The sequence below is a fragment of the Phasianus colchicus genome, chromosome 1, assembly GCF_987193195.1.
Source record: "Phasianus colchicus chromosome 1, bPhaCol1.hap1.1, whole genome shotgun sequence".
Lineage (NCBI taxonomy): Eukaryota > Metazoa > Chordata > Aves > Galliformes > Phasianidae > Phasianus > Phasianus colchicus.
Genome location: NC_143436.1, coordinates 180,729,677 through 180,752,201, shown reverse-complemented (window position 1 = coordinate 180,752,201; position 22,525 = coordinate 180,729,677). Strand labels below are relative to the sequence as shown.

At 50.0% G+C, this 22,525-nt stretch overlaps 1 protein-coding gene and 1 long non-coding RNA gene across 7 annotated transcripts; one reads left to right on the top strand and one right to left on the bottom strand.

Annotated features, from left to right (window-relative positions):
- Positions 1 to 17: 17 nt before the first annotated feature.
- Positions 18 to 10,846, top strand: LOC116237201 (uncharacterized). Of its 5 annotated transcripts, none has more exons than XR_016463398.1 (4): positions 18 to 199; positions 603 to 2,788; positions 6,196 to 6,300; positions 7,913 to 9,151. It is a non-coding gene; the product is annotated as an uncharacterized LOC116237201 (long non-coding RNA). The 5 variants fall into 5 exon arrangements; XR_016463400.1 differs by lacking the exons at positions 6,196 to 6,300; positions 7,913 to 9,151 and adding an exon at positions 2,865 to 4,465 and having other exon boundaries at positions 603 to 824; positions 2,615 to 2,788; XR_016463399.1 differs by lacking the exons at positions 6,196 to 6,300; positions 7,913 to 9,151 and adding an exon at positions 10,377 to 10,846.
- LOC116240161 (maestro heat-like repeat-containing protein family member 2B) lies at positions 10,221 to 21,127 on the bottom strand. 2 transcript variants are annotated; one of them, XM_090133875.1, is made up of 31 exons: positions 20,925 to 21,127; positions 20,524 to 20,645; positions 20,264 to 20,386; positions 19,972 to 20,137; positions 19,737 to 19,835; positions 19,090 to 19,241; positions 18,596 to 18,739; positions 18,005 to 18,097; positions 17,663 to 17,732; positions 17,434 to 17,547; positions 17,275 to 17,348; positions 16,877 to 16,996; positions 16,635 to 16,742; positions 16,287 to 16,446; positions 16,119 to 16,159; positions 15,831 to 15,972; positions 15,377 to 15,429; positions 14,940 to 15,047; positions 14,543 to 14,662; positions 14,227 to 14,349; positions 13,936 to 14,091; positions 13,617 to 13,739; positions 13,227 to 13,306; positions 12,687 to 12,822; positions 12,479 to 12,571; positions 12,000 to 12,095; positions 11,721 to 11,844; positions 11,411 to 11,520; positions 10,840 to 10,992; positions 10,429 to 10,583; positions 10,221 to 10,321 (listed from the first exon to the last, which is right to left on the bottom strand). In XM_090133875.1, exons 1-31 carry the CDS (start codon positions 20,947 to 20,949, stop codon positions 10,270 to 10,272), a joined length of 3,435 nt encoding a protein of 1,144 aa, XP_089990001.1. In that variant the 5' UTR covers positions 20,950 to 21,127; the 3' UTR covers positions 10,221 to 10,269. The 2 variants fall into 2 exon arrangements, with proteins under 2 accessions (XP_089990001.1, XP_089990002.1); XM_090133876.1 differs by lacking the exons at positions 10,221 to 10,321; positions 10,429 to 10,583 and having other exon boundaries at positions 10,702 to 10,992.
- Positions 21,128 to 22,525: the final 1,398 nt, after the last annotated feature.

Genomic DNA, 22,525 nt, shown 5'->3' with positions numbered 1-22,525 from the left:
GCGCTGGGCGGCGCGAAGCCGCTGCCCGGAGCCCCGGGCGGAGGGGCGCGGGGTTTCGGCGGCGCGGAGGGAGCTGCGCACCGTGCTGCGGCTCCGAGGGCGGGGTGTCCCGCCGCCTCGGGGCCGGGTGGGGGGGATGCGCTTTGGCGAGGGGGGTCGGAAGGCGTCCGGGAATAAAACTCGAAAAGCGTTGGCTCGCGTAAGTGAGGCGATGAGGGGAGGCGGCTCGCGCGCGGGGTCGGCCGTCGGCCGGCCCTGAGGGGAATGGCACGGGCGTGCCCGGGCGGGCGCGGGGCAGCCGCGTGCTGCGGCACGGATGGGCGGGCGGGGACGCGGGGCCCTGCGGAGGGGAGCGCCGAGCCCCTGCGCGCCGCTCTGCCGGGGGGCGTCGTCGCGGATCCCGCGTCGCTCTGTGTTGGTTTCACGCGTTTTGCTGTCCCGCAGGACCCCAGTGTCTCGGTTTATTAAACACGTTCGATTTCCTCCCGTGGGCTGAAATTTCCACGGGGTAACCCCTTCTTCTGTCTGCTGTTTGTGCTCGTTCTCGTGAACAGAATGTTTTGCTGCACGTTGAACTTGGAAGTGCCTCGTATCCTCCGCAGGTACACAGCGCACGCTTCCCTCTCAGGTGGCCCACGAGAGCCGGTGGAAATGAATAAGTTCTTCGGTGGAAAACCCAATTCCAGTCCGTGACCTAAAGGCAGGAGCTTTGGTTCGAATCGGAAACTGTGATTGAAAGCAGAGCAGATAAAATGTGTTTATTTTAGCTGACTGAGTTGGGGGCTGGCTTTTCCTCCAGAACAGTCCCTTGTCAGCTGGCTCAGGTATGGGATTATTGCTCTGAGGTCATGGCTTCGTGCTGATAGCGGGTGTGAAAAAGCTCTTTTCAATGCGCGCATTATCATTTGAGGATATGCTTTATCTCTGGTCCCATTGCACAAAGAATAATATTCCTAACAAAACGTCACGGTAAATAATAGTCTTATCTACCTTGTTATCAGTATAATATGGTTTTCTTCTCACTTTACTTCCTTAACAAGGTGTAAAGTTGCAGTTTGTCTGATAAAGCAGGGCAGTAAAAACAAAAGTGCAGTTAGTGTTTGTACTCTTTAGTCATGAAACCGAAACTACAGAAGGAGCTACGGTCAATAAAGAGAGCTTTCAGATATCCATATCAACTTAAATTACAGAGTTCTTTAAGAGGTGGGTTATAAAGTTACTGATATGAGTGCTGTAACTGCGAGATATAGAAGTTTATCTTCCAGCAGTAATGCCAACATACAGCTCTTCATTAAAAAACATATCCTGAGCTTTCAGTGCCCTGAGGAATCAATGCTACAATCGATTCTGACAGGAAAGGTTTCCAAGCCAATGCGTCTTATTTTTAGTGTATCTGCAAAAACAGAAAGCATTGGTCACTGAAGACCCAACTGTGAGTTAGATGTCACTTTTGTTAATGCTAAATGTGCGATCCAAGGGACGTTTACTGGACAGCAAATTTTGGAAAGGAGAACTTAAAAAAAAGGTAACTTTGAGGATTTTTTTTTTTTTTGGCATGTTAAATGTTATGCCATGCACTTTTACCTGTAATTCAATAAAGATTTGTGCCTTCAGCTGTGTAGAAGTGTGGTTCTGCCCATATCTTGCCGCTAACGTGAGAAGTTATACATGGATTTGTCTACAGGTCTGGAACCCAGCCACTCTTTCTGGGAAAATGTGTGCCTATGACTCAGTGCGCGCATACTTAGCTATTAATATGTTTGCAGCAGCAGACCTCACATCATAAAAAATATTGCAGGGTAATTCAACTATTACTAATTGTATGGCCTAAAACCAAATTGTTTAATATTTTGTTAATATTTGAATATAACAGGATATTTTACTTTAATGTACGTTGATAATGTTTCTTTTTTCAACAAGTATTGCCCCTTAGAGTTTCTGCTAGAAAGAAATGGAACTGAAGGAATTTTGTGGTCATTGGATGAACCCAATGCATAGATATTTAAAGTATTTGGATAAATTACAGTAAATGGTCAGATGTTAAGTTTGTCTGTCATTTAAAGTTAAAGTACCAAATTTCAATAAACATATAAGGATTTCAGTAACGATACTGAATACTTCAAATTCCTTTTATTGAGTGTATTGATGTAGTCTCAGCTTTGATCAAGTTCAAAAGGCAAATTGTGGTATGGTTATGGGAAGAATTTGTCCTTTGCCTAGCATTGTAGTTGTGTGAAGCACATTTAGGAGTCCTGCAGTGCCCTGATCTTGCAGTTTGCAGCACCTCTGCAAACGTTTATTGCTGATTGCCTCAGCTCCAGGATGCAATCATATTCAGAGCTCTGCAGCTGGATATTGCCCTTTACAAGTGTTATGATGAGGGAGGACAGCCCCAGTGTGCAAAAAGTGCAGGGAAGAGAGAATCTGCTTCTTCAGGAGCACAGAAAACAGAAAGGACAAGCCAGGACTCCAGAGCCTGGTCAAAATGTCTGTAAAACAGTATTCAGGATAATCTGCTAATGAACTGCTGTGTTGGCAGCTAATTTGGTGTCAGGCAGTTCTGCCTTTTGTTTTAACAGCCTAGCTGAAGAGGCTTAACCTTTAACATTCACAGTGAGACTCTGCTGGCCAGCAGCCACCTTTACTGTTGAAAATCTGCAGAGTTGTTGGCAAAAGGTCTGTGCTGCAGTCCGGTGAGTTCCTGCCAGTGAAAGACTTAAGGAAAGTACTGCTTCTCCTAATGGTTGCTGCTACTGCAAGCAGACATGCTGTACTGTCTAGGGCCTGGGTGAGTAAATTGCCTGAAAGCTTTACTAACACCTCACGTATGATAACCTAGTAACACATCTTTGTTTTTCTCATAGGTATGTAGTCTCTGATATAACAGCGAAGATACTGCAGTGGTGTCAGCCTATCTCAGGGCCAAATTATATATACATACTTTTTTTTTTTTTTCTGCTCAAGACTGAATGTAATAAATTCACTGTAGAGGAGTGTGCTCATTTAAGTGTGGCAAATACGGACCTTAATAATTCATATTAAGTGAATCAGAACTTGCATCTCTGAGGTAGCAATTTGCTAATAACTTAAATTTTGCATACAAAATATGGATCACCCATTCATTTTATTTCATCCACTATTCTAACTACTGTTATCACTGTATGGTTGTGTAACTGCTGATAACTGCACAAAGGGCACATTAACAAATTAAACTGCTTTGCAATTAAGGGTGGAGCAAGCTGTCTAATTTGTTGTACTCCAGCTGGGACGAATCTGTTTATGTCACTGCTCCTGTGTCATGTCACCCAAACATGCCTTCACTGATACATAAGGTTGTCATCTAACAGCTGACACTTAGCTGCAGTTCTTGCTGCTGGCCACTTCATGTTTTTATCTCATTCATAGTTGTAATTACTATGACAAGTGCAAGTTGTTTTCCAGTGACAGCGTTGTTTTTTTAGTGACAGTGTTTATTATAGCTGTAATATGGCCAAGTCTGGGTCAGGTCCATAGCATTGGAAATGAAAGCCATTGGTAACCCTGGAGATATTAATTTCAGCAAAATAACGTTAAGAATTTGTAATGAAATAAAATAGGGGGAAGGTAAGGTAATAGGCAGAGTTAAAAGCACCAGTTCAGACAACAATTTTTTTGATGGAACTACTTCTATGGGCAAAAAAAAGGAGAAAGAATGTGATTACCAGGGAATTAGACGCAAGCATTTGAAAGCTTGTAAAATACATACAACTGTTAAAGCCAAAGCAAATGCTTTTGATTCCACCTCAACACACTCCCTCCCCAGACTACATGTTAAAGCTTTCCTAAGATGCAGCCATGGATTTTTGTGAATAAACAATATGATGTTAAAATACAGAGGTTTTTACTAGGAATGAAGTATTTTAAGTCCTGTACCCTTCTAATTTTACGTGCTTGGCTTCCTTCCTTATTAAGAAACAGAAGTAACGAAGGCTGTGAGAGTTGAGAGTTTTCAGTTCCAAACACAATCTCAGGACTGTCATCAACCTGTTCTACCAAAATGGATGTGCTGAAATTTCAAAGAGGAGGTCTGTCTTTCCCCTCAACCCTTTCCGAACAGAGTGGCTGAGGCTCCTTTTCTAACATGAGCGTTTCTGTGAATGCTTACATATATTTAGAGAAGTGAGAACTGAAGTGGACTGTTCAGTTTTGTGTTTTTGAATTATAGGGTAGTATTTCTCAATATTTTGATAATAGGCCAGCATCACATAAGATGGAAGAAGTGCCCATGGAACCAAAGGAAAAACCCTATTACCTGTCCAAAGGGAAACTACACAATCTCTCCAACTCACTAAGAAAGTGTTCTAGTTGAAAGAAAATAGAAGGCTGTTTTTGCTTGTTATTTTCAGCTGAATTGTGTGTTGCCCTTGATGAAGTTCTGCTGAAAAAAAAACAACAACAACAAAACAAAAGCTTAGAAAAAAGTCACACCATGAGCTTCAGATAAAGAAGTAGAAATAAATACAATTCCTTTCTTATTTTAAGTGCTACGCCTCCTTTGGAATCAGTGGTTTATTTCAGAATTAATCTGCTAGCACAGACTGGAAAGTAGCAAGTCAGCAGACGTTCTGGGCTTCTGAAGGAAATGAAGAACAAAAAGGCTGAGCTGATGCAAGGAAAAAGCATGTGCCATTAAAAGCAGCTATAGCTCTACTGCTTTAGTGAGTACCCCTATGGAATTATTTTCTTCACCTCCCTATCACAAGTGATGAATATATTAAGACTTTATTTGCAGAAGCTAGAATATCTCAATGTTTTATCATTACCACACCTCCAAAGATGCAATTTTGAGTCTAGAAGGTAATTTGGAATTATGAGGGCAGATGTTCTCATACAAGTATTATGTTGCCATTTATTGTTATCGGAACAAATCAGCCTTGAGTAAAGTTCAGCAAGGAGAAATATAAGGAAGGAAAGGGAGAAAGGCAAGACAATTCTGTCTGATGCTAAGAATTTCAGTGTGCTGCTCCTCCAATAGTATTTTTAAAAGCTGCTCCTTTTCATTTCGCCGCGTGTGAAGAAGGGCTGAAAGATTTAGCAGTATTTACTTTTAGAAAAAACATTAAAAGATAATAATCTTTGGATATCCTTAAAGAATGCTGGCACTTGAAGAACCAAATGAGTTAGGATATAGTGAGTACTAAAGCAGTGAAATATGATACAATTGAAATGAGTAATTAGTTTAATTTTGATTGCTTAAGGGTCTGAATTCTGTTAATGACTTTCTATGATAAGTCATTCATGAAACTCAGGAGTGAATGGAGTAAAAGAGAGAGTACAGGGACAGATACAGAAGCCAGCTGTGTCCTGAGCTGCATCCCAAGCAGCGTGGCCAGCAGGTGAGGGAGTGATCCTCCCCCTCTGCTCCGTGCTGCTGAGGCCTCACCTGCTGTACTGTGTACAGATGTGGAGTCCTCAGTACAAGACATGTGGAACTGATCAAAAGTGTCCAGACAGGGGCCACAAAAATGGTCCAAGGGATGGAACACCTCTCCTACAAGGACAGGCTGAGAGAGCTGGGGCTGTTCAGCCTGGAGAAGAGGAGGCTCTGGGGAGATCTGAGAGTGGCCTTTCAAGGGTGGCAATAAGAAAGAAGGGGACAGACACTTTAGCAGGTTCTGTTGTGATAGGACAAGGGGAAATGGTTTCAAATTCAAAGAGGGAAGATTTAAACTGGAAATAAGAAAAAAGCACTGGAACATTTTGGCCAGAGAGGTGGTGGCTGCCCCGTTCCTGGAGACACCCGAGGTCAAGCTGAATGGGGCTCTGATCAACCTGGTCGAGCTGTTTGTTACAGGGGAGTTGGACTACGTGAACTTTAATAGTCCCTTCCAACTCAAACATTGCTATGATGCTATGATTGTATGAGATTTGGTACTTCAGGTGCTGCTGAAGTTAAAATTACAAAAATACATAAGTTGTTTCATGAATCTAAATCTTTTAAACAAAGCATGTTCCTGCTTGTTCCCACCTAAGGATCAGGAGGACGGTTAAGCTGGTTGCCCTGCTGATTGGTCATCATTGTAACTCTAAAGCTTTGCACAAAGATGGATGTTTGCTAACTTGCACATTTGGTAATTTGAAGGTGTGTCCTTTCTTTCTTTATATGATATCCTGTCACCTAAATATAGTTGAGTATTTTGTTCTTCATTGTTCCAGCTGAGCCCTCACGCAGCCCTCATTTCTAGTGCCACCCTGCAAAAGACTGGAGGAATTTCAGCAGCCGTGAAGAGGCAACACAATGGCAAATGAAGTTTACACAAGGTAGAGGAAGTACAGATGACTTACATCTTGCACATGATGTGGTAACAATACTGCTTCCAGAAAAATGGTTCTAGGTCACCCTGCCTCAGTGGGGCATAGTACAAGATGGCCTCACAAGGTCCATCCCAACTTCAACTGTTCTGTGAAAAAAACACGGCTATTAATTTAGGCAGTACTGCATATGGCTCTGATCAACAAGGTGTTTGTCTGATATATGTAGAAATCACAAAACCTGAGCCAAAATGTGTGCAGACCTGATCACCAGAGGTGGGCTAACTGAGGATAGCTGCCAGCTGCCCACCAAGCCACTCTCACTCTCTATCTTTAACAGGACAGGAGCCTAAAGGACTGCAAGATTAGACAACATTTAGAGACAAGTAGGGCATGGACAAAGGAAAAAAAAAAAAAAACAACAGAAAAAAAAGGAAGCTAATGAATTAGAACTTTTAACCTAAGAAATGAAATAAATAAGAAGAGATTCAAACATGCAAGCCTGAGGCTTTGGAGGAAGAACAAACAAGAAAATAAATAAGCCAGCCCTTTCTGTAAAATGTCTTCCTTGGGCAGCAAGCATTACTTGTGTCTTTATATGTGATTCCCTATGAAAAGCACATCAATGATGATTAATGAATAACCATAACCAGTAGAATAGTCAAGAAAGGAGTAATAAAAAATAGTAAGAAAGGACAGCCAGTGATCGGAAGTGACTAACTAAAATTAAGTGGTGACATTTCAGCATACAGCAGCTTAAACTGCTGCTGGTCATTCACCAGACTTGACAGAAAGCACTAGCAAAGAAAGTATTACTTAAGGAGGTAAGGATCTGCCACCTGCCCTAGGAAACCAGGGGACAGCTCTAAATTACTTCTTTGGGAAAAGAGTAGTTGCTGTTCGTTGTCCTTCCTTTACTTTCTTCCTTTCAGAGTTCTGTCTTGTTACACCACATTATTTCTTGTTTCTAAGTAGTCTTCTGAACAATTCAAAATCCGCCCTCCATGTGCCCAGGTGGCCAAGAAGGCCAATGGCATCAGGGCTTGCATCAGAAACTGTGTTGCCAGCAGGAACAGGGCAGTGATTGTCCCCCTGTACTCAGCTCTGGTGAGGCCACACCTCGAGTACTGTGTCCAGTTTTGGGCCCCTCACTGCAAGAAAGACATTGAGGCCCTGGAGCGTGTTCAGAGAAGGGCAACGAAACTGGTGAGGGGTCTGGAGCACAGGCCTTGTGAGGAGCGGCTGAAGGAGCTGGGATTGTTCAGTCTGGAGGCTCAGGGGAGACCTTATTGCTCTCTATAACTACCTGAAGGGAGGTTGCAGTGAGCTGGGGGTCAGCCTATTCTCTTGTGTAACTGGTGATAGGACTAGAGGGAATGGTTTCAAGCTGTGCCAGGGAAGATTCAGGCTGGATGTTAGGAAATACTACTTCTCTGAAAGAGTGGTCAGGTAATGGAATGGGCTGCCCAGTGGAGTCCCTGACCCTGGAGGTGTTCAAGGAACGTTTGGACATCATATTGAGGGGTATGGTTTAGTGAGAGCTATTGGTGATGGGTGGGTGGTTGGACTGGGTGATTTTGTGGGTCTTTTCCAACCGTGTTGATTCTATGATTCTTTCCAGAAGCCTGTTTCTGGATGGCATATATGCTGGCATTTAGGGGCTGAATGGCCCTGAGGAACTAGGAGCTAGTCTGAGCCTTGCTGCCACTGGGCACAAGCACTCACACAAACAGGTGTGCACATGTGCATGCATGCAGGCGTGCGCATACACTCTCACAACTGCTCCGGTGACAGAAGATACAGAGAAGGTGGTGTTACTGAATGCCTTCTCTTTCTCTGCCTATGCTATTGGAGGCTGTCCTGAGGAGTCCTGTACCCCCTGAGGCCCCAGAGGAAGTCAGGATCAAGGAGGAGTTTGCCTCAGTTGATGCGGACTGGGTTAAGGAGCAATTAAACAATCTGGATATCCATAAATCCATGGGTCCTGATGGGATGCACTGTGGGTGCTCAGGGAGCTGGTGGAAGTCATTGCTGGGCCACTCTATTTGGTAAGTTGTGGGGAATGAGAGAGGTGCCTGAAGACTGGAGGAAAACAAATGTCACTCCGGTCTTCAAAAAGGGCAAGAAGGAGGACTTGGGTAATTATGGACTGATCAGCGTCACCTTCAGGCATATCAAGGATGAGTGGGTCAATAGGGGCAGACAACATGGCTTCACCAAGAGGAAGTCATGCTTGACCAACCTGATAGCTTTTTATGAAGATGTAATCAGGTGGATAGATGATGGTAGAGCAGTGGATTTGGCCTTTTAGTAGAGCATTTGACACTTCTCCCACAGAATCCTCGTAGCTAAACTGAGGAAACGTGATCTGGACAATTGAGTTGTGAGGTGGACTGTGAATTGGCTGAAGGAAAGAAGCCAGAGAGTTGTGGTCAGTGGGACAGAGTTAGTCTAGTTGGAGGCCTGTATCTAGTGGAGTCCCTCAAGGGTCAGTACTGGGACCAGTGCTATTCAATATATTCATCAGTGAGTTGGATGAGGGAGTAGAGAGCACTGTTAGCAAGCTTGCTGATGACACAAAACTGGGAGGAGTGGCTGACACGCCTGAAGGCTGTGCTGCCACCCAGCGAGACCTAGACAGGCTGGAGGGTTGGGCGGGGAGAAATGTAATGAAATATAACAAGGGCAAGCATAGAGATTTGTATGTGGGCAAGAACAACCCCAAGTACCAGTATAGGTTGGAGACTGACCTGCTGGAGAGCAGCACAGGGGAAAGGGACCTGGCGGTCCTGGTGGACAGCAGGGTGACCATGAGCCAGCACTGTGCCCTTGTGGCCAAGAAGGCCAATGGCATCCTGGGGCATACTAGGAGGGGCGTGTTTAGTAGGTCAAAAGAGGTTGTCCTCCTCCTCTATTCTGCCTTGGTGAGACCGCATCTGGAGTATTGTGTCCAGTTCTGGGCCCGTCTGTTCAACAAGGACAGGGAACTACTTGAGAGAGTCCAGCGCGGAGCCACAAAGATGATGAAGGGACTGGAGCATCTCCCTTATGAGGAAAGGCTGAGGGACCTTGGTCTCCTTAGCTTAGAGGAGCCTGAGAGGTGACCTCATTAACGTTTATAAATAAGTAAAGGGTGTGTGTCAGGAGGATGGAGCCAGGGTCTTCTCAGTGACATCCAGTGACAGGACAAGGGCAATGGGTACAGGCAGTAACATAGGAGGTTCCACATAAATATGAGAAAAAACTTCTTCATGGTGAGGGTAACAGAACACTGGAGAGGGCTGCCAGAGAGGTTGTGGGGTCTCCTTCTCTGGAGACACTCAAAATTTGTCTGGACGCATTCCTTTATGACCTAATCTAGGTGTTCCTGCTAAGGCAGGGGGATTGGACTAGATGAGTTTTAGAGGTTCCTTCCAATCCCTGACATTTGGTGATTCTGTGATTCTGTAACTGGTATGGAGAAGAGACAGCAGCTATTAAAATGAAGACTTGATAAAAAAAATACTCTCTTCACATCTTAGCCAGGATTCTGGCATTTATTTTTTTTAAATAAATAATACAATTTTTTAAACTCATTTTCTCTTCTCTCCTATTTTTCTCTCCTCTCCCCCCCCCTCTCCCCCCTTCTTCTCTCCCCCCCCTTCTCTTCTCTCCCCCCCTCTTCTCTTGCCTTGCCTTCTCTTCTCTCGCCTTCTCTTCTCTCGCCTTCCCTTCTCTTCCCTTCTCTTCCCTTCTCTTCCCTTCTCTTCCCTTCTCTTCCCTTCTCTTCTCACCTCACCTCACCTCACCTCACCTCACCTCACCTCACTTCTCTTTTTAAATTTCCCTTTTCATTCCCCTTTTTCTTCACTCCCCATTTCCTCTCCCCTCCCTTTTCACCTCCCCTCATCTCTTTTCATTTTTTCCTCTCCTCTTTTTCTGTCCTTCTCCTTTCTTTCCTTCTTTTTCCTTGTCCTTGTCCTTCTCCTTTTCTTTCTTCTACTGACTCCACCGTTGAAGAGAAAACTCTCTTATTCTCCTCCATGTCTCGCTAGAAAAAGGAGAGTCACAACTTGAGTAATTTTCTCTCTGGATCTCTCTGGCAGAGGCAAACTACAACTGTGACCGCAGCTACAGCAAAAGCAGGAGTGCCAGTACCTGTCTGTGGGCCCAAGCAGCCGTGAGAAGTTGTCGATCATGGCCTCTGTGTGACAGCGCATGAGGATGACCACTGCCTGGCACAGGAAGGGCGTGAACGTGCTCTGCTGCACAGATGATGTGCAGCTGCGCAGGATGTAGAGGATTGGAGGCACCTGAAAGAAGAAGGGGAGAAAGAATGACTTGCTGCATCCTTGACTCTGCAGGGAGTAACCATGGACATTCAGCGCATGAACAGTGCCTGCTCCCTTGACATGCTGCCAAGGCCTAAGCCTAAATTTCATGCCAGCCACCCTGTCTGTGCCCTGGCTCTGTGCTCAGGCTGTGCTTCTTTAGCACAAGAGGCAAATAGCACAAGGCATAGTGCAACAGCCAGCAAAAGTCCAAGATATGTGGAAGAAAGTCTCTTACGTCCCGACAGATGTCCTTTCCATATATCTGCAGAAAGGTGGTCATCCACTTCCCAGCAGCACGCACACGCACTCCTTTGGCTCTCCGGAAGGTCTCCTTGATGGCCATCATGAAGTCGACGGTGCGTTCTAAGGGGAAGTTTCTGCACACGATCTGCAGAGAAATGAGAAACAAGAGAGATCCCATCACTGCTCTGGGGCAGCTCTTCAAAACGTAAAGCAGTCTTGAGGGCATTCTTAGTTCAGCAGCTTGGCAGTCATTCAGGCAGCAATCAGCGCTCCTACTGTCTGTACCCTGCTATTTATACAGAAGGCGTTTGAGCCTTCTCTCAGCTTCTCCACCCATGGTGTTTGCTTACATGCAAAGCCTACCTCCCAGCAGCCACAGTCACACATGCACACAAACACACATGGAGTCAGCTCCTTGCACTGGGCACCTGGAGGCCAGACATAGCTCAGAGCTTCCTGCTACTTGCTCAGAAAAGCAGTCTCAGGGTGAGGCTGGGAGTAGCACAGGGTCGTGCAGAAGCCCATGCACTGAGATCCCACCACCCTTTTTTGGGTCTACTTACCCTTGCCATTTTGGACGAGGTCTGGAGCTGACAGATGGTGCTGCAGGCATGCAGCCCCTCATACAGGTTCCTGATGTCTCCTGTCTCGATGTCTCTGTTGGCTGCTTTGGCTGGAAAGAGCACAGGGAGAAAAGGGAAGTCATGCTTCTGGAAATGGAACTGCTTTCCACGGGGGAGAGACAGGACAGGATGGGGACAAGAAGAGAGCTGTGCACGGTGCCTCTCCCTCCTGTAAACAGGGCCCAGCCAGTGGGGCTCTGGTAGTGCTGCAGAGGAGGGCACAGGGCTGGCACACGCCTGCTCTACTCACCTTGGATTCGGAGAAGGGAGCTCAGACAGGTGACGGCCAGCTGGCGGGATGTGGGCATGGGGTCACATGTCAGAGGTGCCAACAATCCCACCAAGGAGCCAAAGTGCTCACAGATATCTCCTCTCTGCAGGGGTGAGAGGCAGGAACAAAGCTGTAGGCGGCCCCAACTTCTCCCGCCTGTGCCTTCACCACACCGTGACACAGCATGCACAGCTGAGTGGAGCTTGCCTTCCAGCTCAAGGAGGGAGCAGGGGGCATGTGAATGGGCTTTTTACTCACTTGAAGCTCTTCACAAACAGCCAGCAGCTGGGAGCAGGTCTGCAGGGCCCTCTTGCGCTCCCACACGTTGTCTGATGTCATAGATCTCTGCAGGACCTGTGGCAGAGCATCTGTCTCACTGAGGACATCTTTTCTTTCCCTTCCTGCCACCCCTCTCCCTGTCCCTCCTTTCCTGACACTTTCCCTTAGGGCCTTTCCTGGTTCCACGTGGCCCCCCGCCTCACTGAGCACCAGCATTGCTGCCCCTGCTCTCTGCAGACACTCCTGCCTCCTAACCCAGGAGCTTTTCCTCGGCTTTTCCAGGGCTGGCTCCTGCCTTTCCCCCTGCAGGGCTCATTTCTCTGCCCATTTTTGAGCTCGCAGTGAACTGGCATGTCAGCAGGAGATTTCTCCCCCTCTGACTGTCCTCTCAGTCCCCAAATCTCTGTCCCCGCTATTGACAGTTACCATGCTTTCTCCCTTGCCCCACATATACTCACATGGACTATGTTCTGGAAAAAGCCACGGGTGGGCTCTGTCTTGAGCAGGACTGCCATGAGCCGGCCCAGAGATTTCAATGATGTTTGCTGAAGCTGAAAGCAGAAGAGGAGATTGAGGTGTGCATCATGGCTGCTGCCAGAGCATAGGTTGTGTGTGCTGAGGTAGGGTTCCGACCAAGAGGTGGCCGGGAAAGTTACAGCAGGTTACCTGCAGGTACTGAGCTGCTTGCTGTGACTTTCTGATCTTCAGCATCATCTCCGCTGAAGGGTGCGTCACAATGTTCTTGCAGCACAGAACCAACATTTCACGCATATCCTTGTTTTCTAAAGAGGGCTTCAGCTTGCTGACAGGAGGAAAAAAGGAAGAGAAAGCAGAAAGAGCCTTTACCAATGCTCTCCAGACTGGTTCAGACAACATCTGAGTTTCTCCTAATTGACAGCTACAAAGCCAACACCCCCAGCTCATGCTGCTGAGCACTGTCTTCACTTCCAGCAGCACCCACCTCCTCCCTGACAGCAGTGAACCACCTCCCACCCTGAAGGGAAGGAGACCCCAGGCCTCCTTCTCTTCCCTGTCAGGGGACAGAAGCACTGGGGCCTTTCTCCCTGCCCAGAATCTCAGCTTCTCTGGGCACAACAGCCCAGCCATCTCTCCTGTAGATGCGGCTCCTCACCCCCACCCCCTCCAGGCCTTTGGCAGCTACCCAAAACAGGGACCATCATCCTGCCTTGCAACCCCAGAACTTACCTCAGCTGCTCCAAGGCCAGAACCACCTTGAGGGGCACTGGGGAGACGGGGATGCCTGAGTAGTACTTCTTCAGCAAGCCCTGCAAGTCCCAGAGAGACAGCGTCAAAGTGGGCAAGGGGCACACGAGAGCTGTTCCATCCAGCCCAGAGACAGACACAACTGCCACACACCAGCCCCATCACTCCCACGTTTCCCACAGTGGCACTGCAGGGTGCAGCATCTCCACAGCTGGTGGATCTAGTCCGCTGCCCAGCTGCTGCCTGCCAGCACCCAAGGTCCCCACCAGCTGGAGATGTATGGCTGAGGGAGATCTGTATGCCTCCAGGGAAGTGAGCCCCATGGCACAGCCCGGAACTCTGCTGCAGACAGCCCTGTCTCTAGGCACTCACCATCAGGATCTCCAGAAGCTTGCCCTTCAAGGTGGGGTTAAAGCAGGCAGAGTCATCCACAGCTTGCAAGGCTGAGCTGAAGTCAGTGATGCTCTGCACCAGCGCAAGGTTGTTCTGCAAGTCCTGAGGCCCAAGAGAGAAGAACATTCTTTGAATTGCGAGAAGGCCGAGGGCTGCAAGGGGGACACATGTGGGCAATGCTACGGGAAGGCTTGGATCTTCATCTGGGCACAGACGGTCCCCCAAGGGACCTTTGGAAGAGAAGGCCCATCTCAGCATCCCCCCATGTGGAGGGGCTGCATCTGCTTTGAACTCTCACCCGGCAGCTGCAGCTGTAGAGCATCAGGATGTTGCCCACGATGTCTCCCTCCAGGTGGACAAGCAGCTGTTCCTTGGAGGCACGCAGTGCCAAGCTGCCATGAGCGAGCATGAGAGCACTGCGTGTGGCATGAGATCTCGTGCTTTCCAGCTCCATCTGTGTGGGGATAAATGCCTTGAGACACTCGCTCAATGGCCCCCAGTGCCCCGCAATGCACCTGGGCTCCCAAGGCAGGAGCTGCTGTGAAAATAAGGCAGAAGAATGCCAAGATAGAAACCCGTAACACTTTACCTTCTTGCGCCTGGAAATCCTTGCATTCTGGCCTTTGCACAGCCTGGACGCAAACATGGTGAGTGTGTCCAGGACTGGGTAGAAGTTGCCCTCAGCAGCATGGCTGAGAAGAGAGATTATTCCCTGCACAAAAGAACAAGAAGCAGTTGGCACAGGCCTGAACCTACTGGCACGGCCAACCACAGTGGCTGGGCCGGTCCTTGCCTGGGGGAAATGGCAGCAGTGAGGAGATCAAAAGGCCCGGAGCAGGGCCAGGAGAAGCCCTCTGCCCCAGGGACAGAGTGGAGATGCTCACAGAAGCTGGAGGAGAGCTCACCTGGGCCTCAGATGTCTCCTCTGCATTTGCTTCCTCCAAGTGCTGCAGCAGCTTCTCTTGGATATGAAGGACTCTCTTACAAGCTCCCAGTGCTGTCCCCAGAGCCTTGTACAGGAAAGCCTGCATGGGAAGGGAAGGAAGAAGCTGGGATGTGGCAGCAGCCTGATCTGCTGGGAGAGGGCCAGGTGGGAAGGACCCACTTCCTGGGAGTCACTGAGAGCAGCTGCAAGGGCCGAGCTTTAGCCAGCCTCCGGGCAGACTGCAGGGAAAGGCCCTCTGGGGGGCACGGACCAGGGAAGAAGCATGAGCAGCCCACGTGGGCAGAGCACCAGCCTCAGCTCCAGTCCCAGTAGGGCACCTGCAGCTGCACTGCTGGGTAGAGACAGGGGGAACCCACCTTTTCTCCAGAGCTGCTGGGAGAGCTGCTCAGCCACCGGCTCAGCTCGCAGCTCAGGGCCTCGATCCAGGCCTCATCCTTGATGGTGTCCAGTGACGCCCTCAGGAACTGTTGGAGAACAGGAGAAGCCAATGTTCCCTTGCCCTTTGCCTCTTCCCTCACTCCCAAGTTGCTGCAGACTTCTGGGGAGAGTGCCTGGAAGAACGGTCTCTCTCCCAGCTGCCCCAGCATTCCCTCCATTAAAGCCGCCTGCCTCTCTTCTCCTAAGACCCCCCTGGGCTTTGGACAGGAAGGAATAGGCAGCGCCACAAAGGCGTGCAGCTGCTCTGCTGCAGCATTTGAGAGGCTGTTCCTGTCCCGCCGTGGCTAAAATGGGAGCAGGGCTCCTTGAGGCAGGCAAGCACTTCTCTGCACCGCGCCTCCCAGCAATGCTGTACCTTTAGCAAACGGCACTCCCACTCTGCAGGGTCTGGGAAGCTCTCATCTTTTCCTGCACAGCAATAGGAAGCAAAAGACCTTTAGTTGGGATCAGTCCACAGAAGAGCTGCTGCAAACCTGGCTTGGCCTGGGCACTGGACTCTGCCAAGCTGGGACCTGTACCCCCTCCACAATGACCTGTCCCTGCCCACAAACACTGTCCCTGCAGGAACACAGAACTAACTGCTCCAAGACTGCTGTCTAAGGGGACATGAAGGGCCCATCCATGTTCTGGAACAGGCAGATCCCAGGGAGGAAAGTTCCCTGGGCCTCAGCGCTGCTCCCTGGAATGGGAACAGCAGCAGAGCAAGCACTGGGCTGCAGGAAAGCTTCCCCTCTGCCATGCTATAGAGCTGCATTTTCACTCCCCCCTCCTTCCCTGCCTCAGCCTCTCCCTCCCCACCAGCATTTTACCTTGGAGACACTGCAGCAGCAGGGGGATCTCTGCAGCCCACATGGCCCCCACAGCTCTGTGGAACCTCCTGTGCAAGTTTTGCATCAGCAGTAAGGCAGCGGCTTGGAGTTCGCTGCCTGCAACAGGACTCCCTGCCACCACCTGAGCAAGAGCAAGGAGAAGCAGAGTCACTTCTGCATCAAGAGCAGAGGGAAGCTGGCAGGCAAGGAGCAGGCAACAGCTTTGCCCATAGCCATGTTGCTTCCTCCTGGGGGCTTGTGGCATTGGCCTCTGCAGCACCAACTCACCAACAGACGTGCCAGCAGTGTCTGGGGAGTCAGCAGTGGGCCTACAAGGAGAAAGAAGTGCTGAGTAAGACTCCAAGACACTCCATGCCCTGCCACGCTCAGCTCCGCTGTCCCTTCTGGGTGCTAACACAAGTCAGCAGAGCTCACTGGGGGAGTTTCTGCTCCTACCTTGAAACATGGAGCTGACAAAATGAGGATCTAGATCTGCTATCTGCCGTGCTGTCAGGTCCTCTCTCTCAGCCAGCGCTTGGATGCAACGGGAGACTGGAATCAGCATGCCCGTGTACTGGGCTGGCACCACAAACAGCAGCAGCCGCGGCCACAGGAGCTGTAGGGAATGAGGCAGTTGAGCATGTCAGCATTCCTGCTTCTGCTCAAAGATGAAGAAGACTCTGTGAGTTTCCCTAAGTCTTGTGTGCTTCAGAGCACGTTGGAAGAGAGACCTGGGGTGTTGGAATGGGATGAGGAACACGTGATGCGAAGTCAAGGAGCAGCAGGGGGCAAAGTGTGACTTACTTTGGACATCCCTCTCACAGAGAGATCCAGAGACTCCAGGATGTCCATGCACAGCTCCTGGAGAGCTCCTTCTTCCTTGGCTTCCTGGGCAGAAAGGTCTCCAGCTGCCTGCACAACAGTGGTGTTGAAACAGTTACTCTCAGTTCTCAGGAGCCTCTCAGGAGACTCAGGTGTGGCCCCACGGGTGTTTCTGTGCCAGCAGCATGGGTCTTCCAAAAGAAGATGCTGCCTACTGTCCTTACCCTTCTTCCTGTGGCACGGCTGAACTCATTGAAGATGTGCCCCACCACATCCCAAGCTGAGCAGCTCCGGGGGTCAGCACTGAGCAGATCCTTGATGAAATACAGAACAGCTCTCCTCACCTGCAGGGGTCAATTGTGGGTGTGATTTTCCTGGTCAGAAGGCAAAGGGAAGCCACCTGCTCATTGGGGCAGCCCTTTGGGCATGAGCAGAGACAACAAGAGCAGAGGTCCATGCACAGCACAGGGACCCATCCTCTCCTCTCTGCCTGCTCTTCCCACAGGAGCCATAGTGACCATGTGGTCAATGCCCCAGCAATCTCCCTGGTCATCCCAGCCCTGCCCGTGTTGGCAGCAGCATCACCACCCCAACAGCGCTTTCCTTTCCCAAAAGAGCTCACCCGGGTCCTGGGGTCATTGCACACACACCGCACAGCCTCTGCAACCTGGGGCATCATCTCTGTCATCACAGGCTCTGCAAGAGATGCACAAAAACATGCGTGGAGGCACAACCCAGATGGCAAAAGGGATCCCTGGAAGTCCCAACCCGAGGTACTTACCATCAGAGCGAACCAGAGCACTGAGCAGACCCAGGGCTGCCACACATCCAGCCTCCCACTCATCGCCCAGCTGTGACTGCAGAAACAGGAACGTTTCCTCTGGGCAGATTCGGGCTGCAGGAAGGAAACCCCACACTATGTTAGCATGCAACTCATGTCCATTTGTGAGGTTTGAGAGAGAGGTTTTGGCCAGGGCTCCAGCAAGCATCACTAAAGCTCCTCTCCTTACCCTGCAGCAGTATGCAGTGGGTCAGCTCTCTGCTATCAGCCTCGCTGTGCTGCTTGGTGTCATCAGAGAGCTGTGGGAACAAAGTCCAGTTGAGAAAATCACATCAGAACTGAGGATGGAAAAGACACTGTGCTGCCAGCTCTCATCTCCCTTGGCACTCTCGGGAAGAGGACACACAGACAAAACCCAGCCTGCCCCACAGCATCCCTAGGGACACACGCATGGCTCTGGAGCAGCCTCAGGCAAGCAAGAGCTAAGGCTGAGCAGCCATCAGTTTTACAGTCCTCCTGAGATTTAGCCAAGGGGGAAACAGCTGTAGGTGCAAGGATAGGCTCCTCTTACCTGGTAGAACACGGCACTGGTGATGTCCAGAAACTTGTCCTTTGGAATGACAGACTCAACTCCCTCTAAGGCTTCCAGGAAGATAGTGAGGCTCTGCAAGAGACCAGGAGAGCCACATCTAGCCACTTGGGAGCGGAGAAACTGTTTCCCAGTGGTTTGTCTGCTGGGAGAAGTTCCTGCACAGGTGTTCTTGTTTGTGCCCCCTCCCAGCAGCACCAAGAGAGTCTCTATGCTCTCAGCTGAGCCATGCTTGGGCATTGTTTGCAGGCATTTCCCACCCAGCAGCCCTCTTCTCCCCCATCACATGCAACTGGATGTGGTCCTCCCAGTTGTTAGCACAGAACTCCTCAGGCACTCAGAGCCCCACGATGGTGGTGATGAAGCCTTTCATCCCCAGGAAATGAGCCCCAGTGGCTCCCTCCTGGCTCCTGTCCAGGTTGTTCCTTCCTTGACTGAAGAACTCAGGAAGCCTCAGACCTCCCTTGAACACCTGTTCCTTCTTTCTCCAAGTGCTCCCTGCCTCCTCTTGCATCCCCCTGACCCCTCATGGCACTTGCGTGGGCTCCACACTGAGCCTGTGCAACATCTCACCTTGGCCATCCTGCAGGTGTCCAGGACTTCCTGACACGGGTGCACGAGCCACAGGAGCTGCTCCCAGGCGTGCTCTTGGTGCAGCTCCTCTTGCAGGAGGACAGCCATCATGGAAGCCACAGCCCCGAGGACGGCCTGTTTGTCCTGGAAATGGATGGCCCAGCATCAAATACTGAAGGTCTGCCCTTCCTCAGAGAGGGCTTTCTTTTCCCCTTCCCCATAGCCCCACGTCCAGAAGGAGATGGGCTCACTTTCTGTGGGCAGGCAGGTTTTCCCCACACCCTCATCCCCAGCTCTCCCCGCCACAATATTGTGACATACAGCTGCTTCCTGGCAGGGAGATCCAGCCCCGAGCACAGAGCCAGTTCAGGGCCCTTTGCAGAGCCAGCCCACTCCCTCTCGTCACCCCTCTGCTCTCAGCCTGCTGGGCTGACAGAGCTGCCGACATGGATGCCCCTGCTGCCATCCTGGGCTGGGAATGCAGCAGTGCTCACCTTTTCCTCCTTGCAGTCCTGCCAGTTCCTCACCACAGAGAAGAGGAGCTCGAAAAGATTCTCATAGATTTGTTCTCTCTCCGTGGCAGGCCAGGGGCACTGCTTTCCAGAGGACAAGTAAACCGTAACTCCTTCCAACCACTGTTTCACAACTGAAAAAACAAAGCAAAACAAACAAACAAAAAAAAGAATAATAAATAAATAAAAAAAAAAAACTGCAACAAAACAAAACAAGAGAAAAGTCAGGGAGCCTACAAAAAGGAGGGGAATCAACTCTTTGAAAGGGTGACAGCAGGACAAGGGGAAATGGTTTTAAGTTGAGGGAAGGGAGATTTAGGTTGGACATCAGGGGGAAATTCTTTACAGAGAGAGTGGTGAGGTGCTGGAACAGGCTGCCCAGAGAGGTTGTGGATGCCCCATCCCTGGAGGTGTTCAAGGATTGGATGGGGCCTTGGGCAGCCTGGTCTAGCATTAGGTGGGAAGGTTGGTGGCCCTGCATGTGGCAGGGGGGTTGGAGATTCATGATCCTTGAGGTCCCTTCCAACCCTGGTAATTCTGTGATTCTGTGAAAAGGGAGCCTGTGAAAGTCTGCAGCAGGGTGAGGTGCAAGGCTGTCCGATCCCCCCTGCTCTGGGGCCGGCACTCACCAGCACAAGCGATGCGCAGGGTCCGGCCGCTCCTCACCCGGCCCACCACACTGCGCAGGCCGGCCAGCGTCAGCCACACGAAGGAGATGCACTGCGGAGCTGCAGAGAGGAAGGAGAGGGCCAGGTCAGAGCCCCGGCAGTGAGGGAGGAGGGGCTGCAGCCCTGCATCCCCCAGCTCAAAGCAGATCGCGTGCGGAGGGGAGAGGTAGGTGTCAGGAGGCTGAGGGCACTCTACCATAGCTGCTGAACAGTTTGCTCAAGGTGATGAGCACGTACTCCTTGGACATCTCCCTGGTGGCCTTCAGGTGGCTCTGGAGCTCGGCCATCACCAAGCTGAAGTGTGTCCGGGCCAGAGCCACCAGGACATCGCTGGCAGCCGTCCTCACATTGCCTGTAACGCCCTGAAAAAGAGCCACTGGTGACACACGGCACAGGAGACTGCCTGAGGCCCTTGGAAGGGCTGAGCCACCGCCGTCCGCCAGCAGGGGGGCAGGCTGCTCCCTCTGCCTTCGGGAGTGACCCCTCACCTGGGCTGCTGTCAGGTCCTGGGACACCTCTGCCAGCAGCCGGTTCACCACTCCGCACGGCGGGCAGCTGCTGTCTTCCCACAGGGCGCTCTCCAGCTCACGGTACGCCTGCGCTCGGTCACCCTGGGGACAAGGATCAGTCAGACTCGCTTTGCCCTCTGCCACCCATCGCTGTGGGGATGTGCTGCCGGGGCCTGGCACCCACGGGACCGTGGCACTGGGCCAGGGCAAGGACTGATGGTTGGATGTCCCCAGCTCACCTCCTGATCTTGCAGGCGCTGCAGCAGCAAAGTCACGGCACAGGCTGGGACAGGGCTTGACACCCTGCCTCTCTCCCTGCGACGCGTACCTCTGGGCACGCAGCCCACACAAGCAAAGAGACCTGGAAGGAAAGAGCAGAGCAGCTGCCGCTGGTGTTGCTTGGAGTCGGGGCCGAGCACCCGGCCTCCAGCCCCACAGCACAGGGTGAGCTGAGCTGGCACATTTGTAGTTGGTGGGGAGAGGGGACAGAGCCTTCCCCTTGCTGAGGTACTGGGAAGCCACCATGGGCAGCTGCACTCATCAGAGCAAGGACAGTGCTGCTGGCACGTCCTAAACAGACACTGCAGGCACACACGTGCTCAGGCAGCGTCACGGCGTCCAGAGAGGTGGAGGGACTCACCTCGAAGGGCTCTCAGCCGCTCCATCACAGCAGGATATCTCCAGACAGACACAACGCTCTCTCTGGCTCCACTTCCTGCGCGTCCCACAAGCGGACTGGGCCACCGCTCCCAGCGCTGCCACAAGGGACAGCCGCTGTGACATCTCACCGCGCAGCGTCACCTCACAGAGAGTGACGTGTCCTGGGGACCAGGCAGCACTCCATGGATTCTGTGCTGCAGAACACTGTGGCAAGCCTTCCGTATCATGGCGGGGTTCTCACCTGCCGCCGTTCCCCCCTGGCATTACCTGCAGTTCTGTTTGGGTCGTGAAAAAAGCTGTGGGGCTGGGAGAATTCGAGAATAGGTTTCAAGACTGCCAAAAATTCATCAACTTTTTTGTTTCTTTGCGACTCCATTTTTCACTGACATAAATACATTACTGGTCCATTCTCAAATGGAACATGCAGAGCTGTTGAAGTCTGATCTCTTTATTAAACAGTAAAAATTAGGAAAAAAAAAAAGGTTTTGTTACTTATTATATTATATGATGCATTTTCTGAGGGCTGCTCCAAAATTCTGGGTCAAGATCTAGCATAGGGCTCACAGACATAAAAAGTAGAATAGAAAACATGGTTTGTGAGTTTTTTAGTCTTGTAGTACAAGAGGAGGTAGACTATGAAGTTGAAAACTAGTCTATTTGGAGGCAAGTGTTATCTTCTCATCAAAGAACAAGATAGACTGCAAGACTGGATGTTACTGAGGTCACACAGTGAGGGTCTCAGAGAAAGTGCAATATTCTCCTGTCCTCAATTACTATTTCTGTATATTGATGCTATTTATTTAAAAAGTACTGAAAAACAGGCTGAAACACAAGGTTTAAACAAGCTAGGATGAATTCTCCATCACACCAATTCTGTTGAAAATATTTTGGGGTTCGGGTTTTTTTTTTTTTGCTCCCTCTCAGAAGCACTGGGAATCAGCAAGTTAGATGTGCACAGTTGGGCTAAATGAACATAATGCAGTATGGCACGTTACATGCTCCAATGAGCTCAGCATTTTCTTCGAAATAAAACTAGGTTTAGCCTACAGAGAGAACATGTCAGTGATCAAACTATACTTGCCTCGAGGAAAAGAAGGAGAAAGAATCTCTGAGGTTTAATTCTATAAAACGAAGTTTCAAAGAGACTACTGAAGTGCACATAATTGCTCCAAACTCTTTCTTTCTGAAAGGTCAATTCTTAGTTCCCTTCAGGAGAGTGTAAGAAATACAAGTTACACAACTGGTGAGAAAGTCCTTCATTTCTGTAGGAGGTCAGTTCTTCTAGACAACATAGGCTGCTGAGAATTTCATTTATGCAGAAACCCATGTCAGGTGTTACCGTACAACTAATAGGGCTCCAAAAACCTTGTTCCCAAATGCAACAGCCCATGAAAATGTTGGATTAGATTCATGCTTACAGCTCTTCTTAGCAATTATATTTTATAACTTAAAATGTAATCTCCTGCTGCTAAGGCCTTAGAGAGTCCTCATGGAAAGCTCTGTCACAATTCCACCCCAAATTCTTTAAAGTCCTTTGCATTTACAAAGGTTGTTTTTAATGTTTTCTCTTTTCTTGTGATG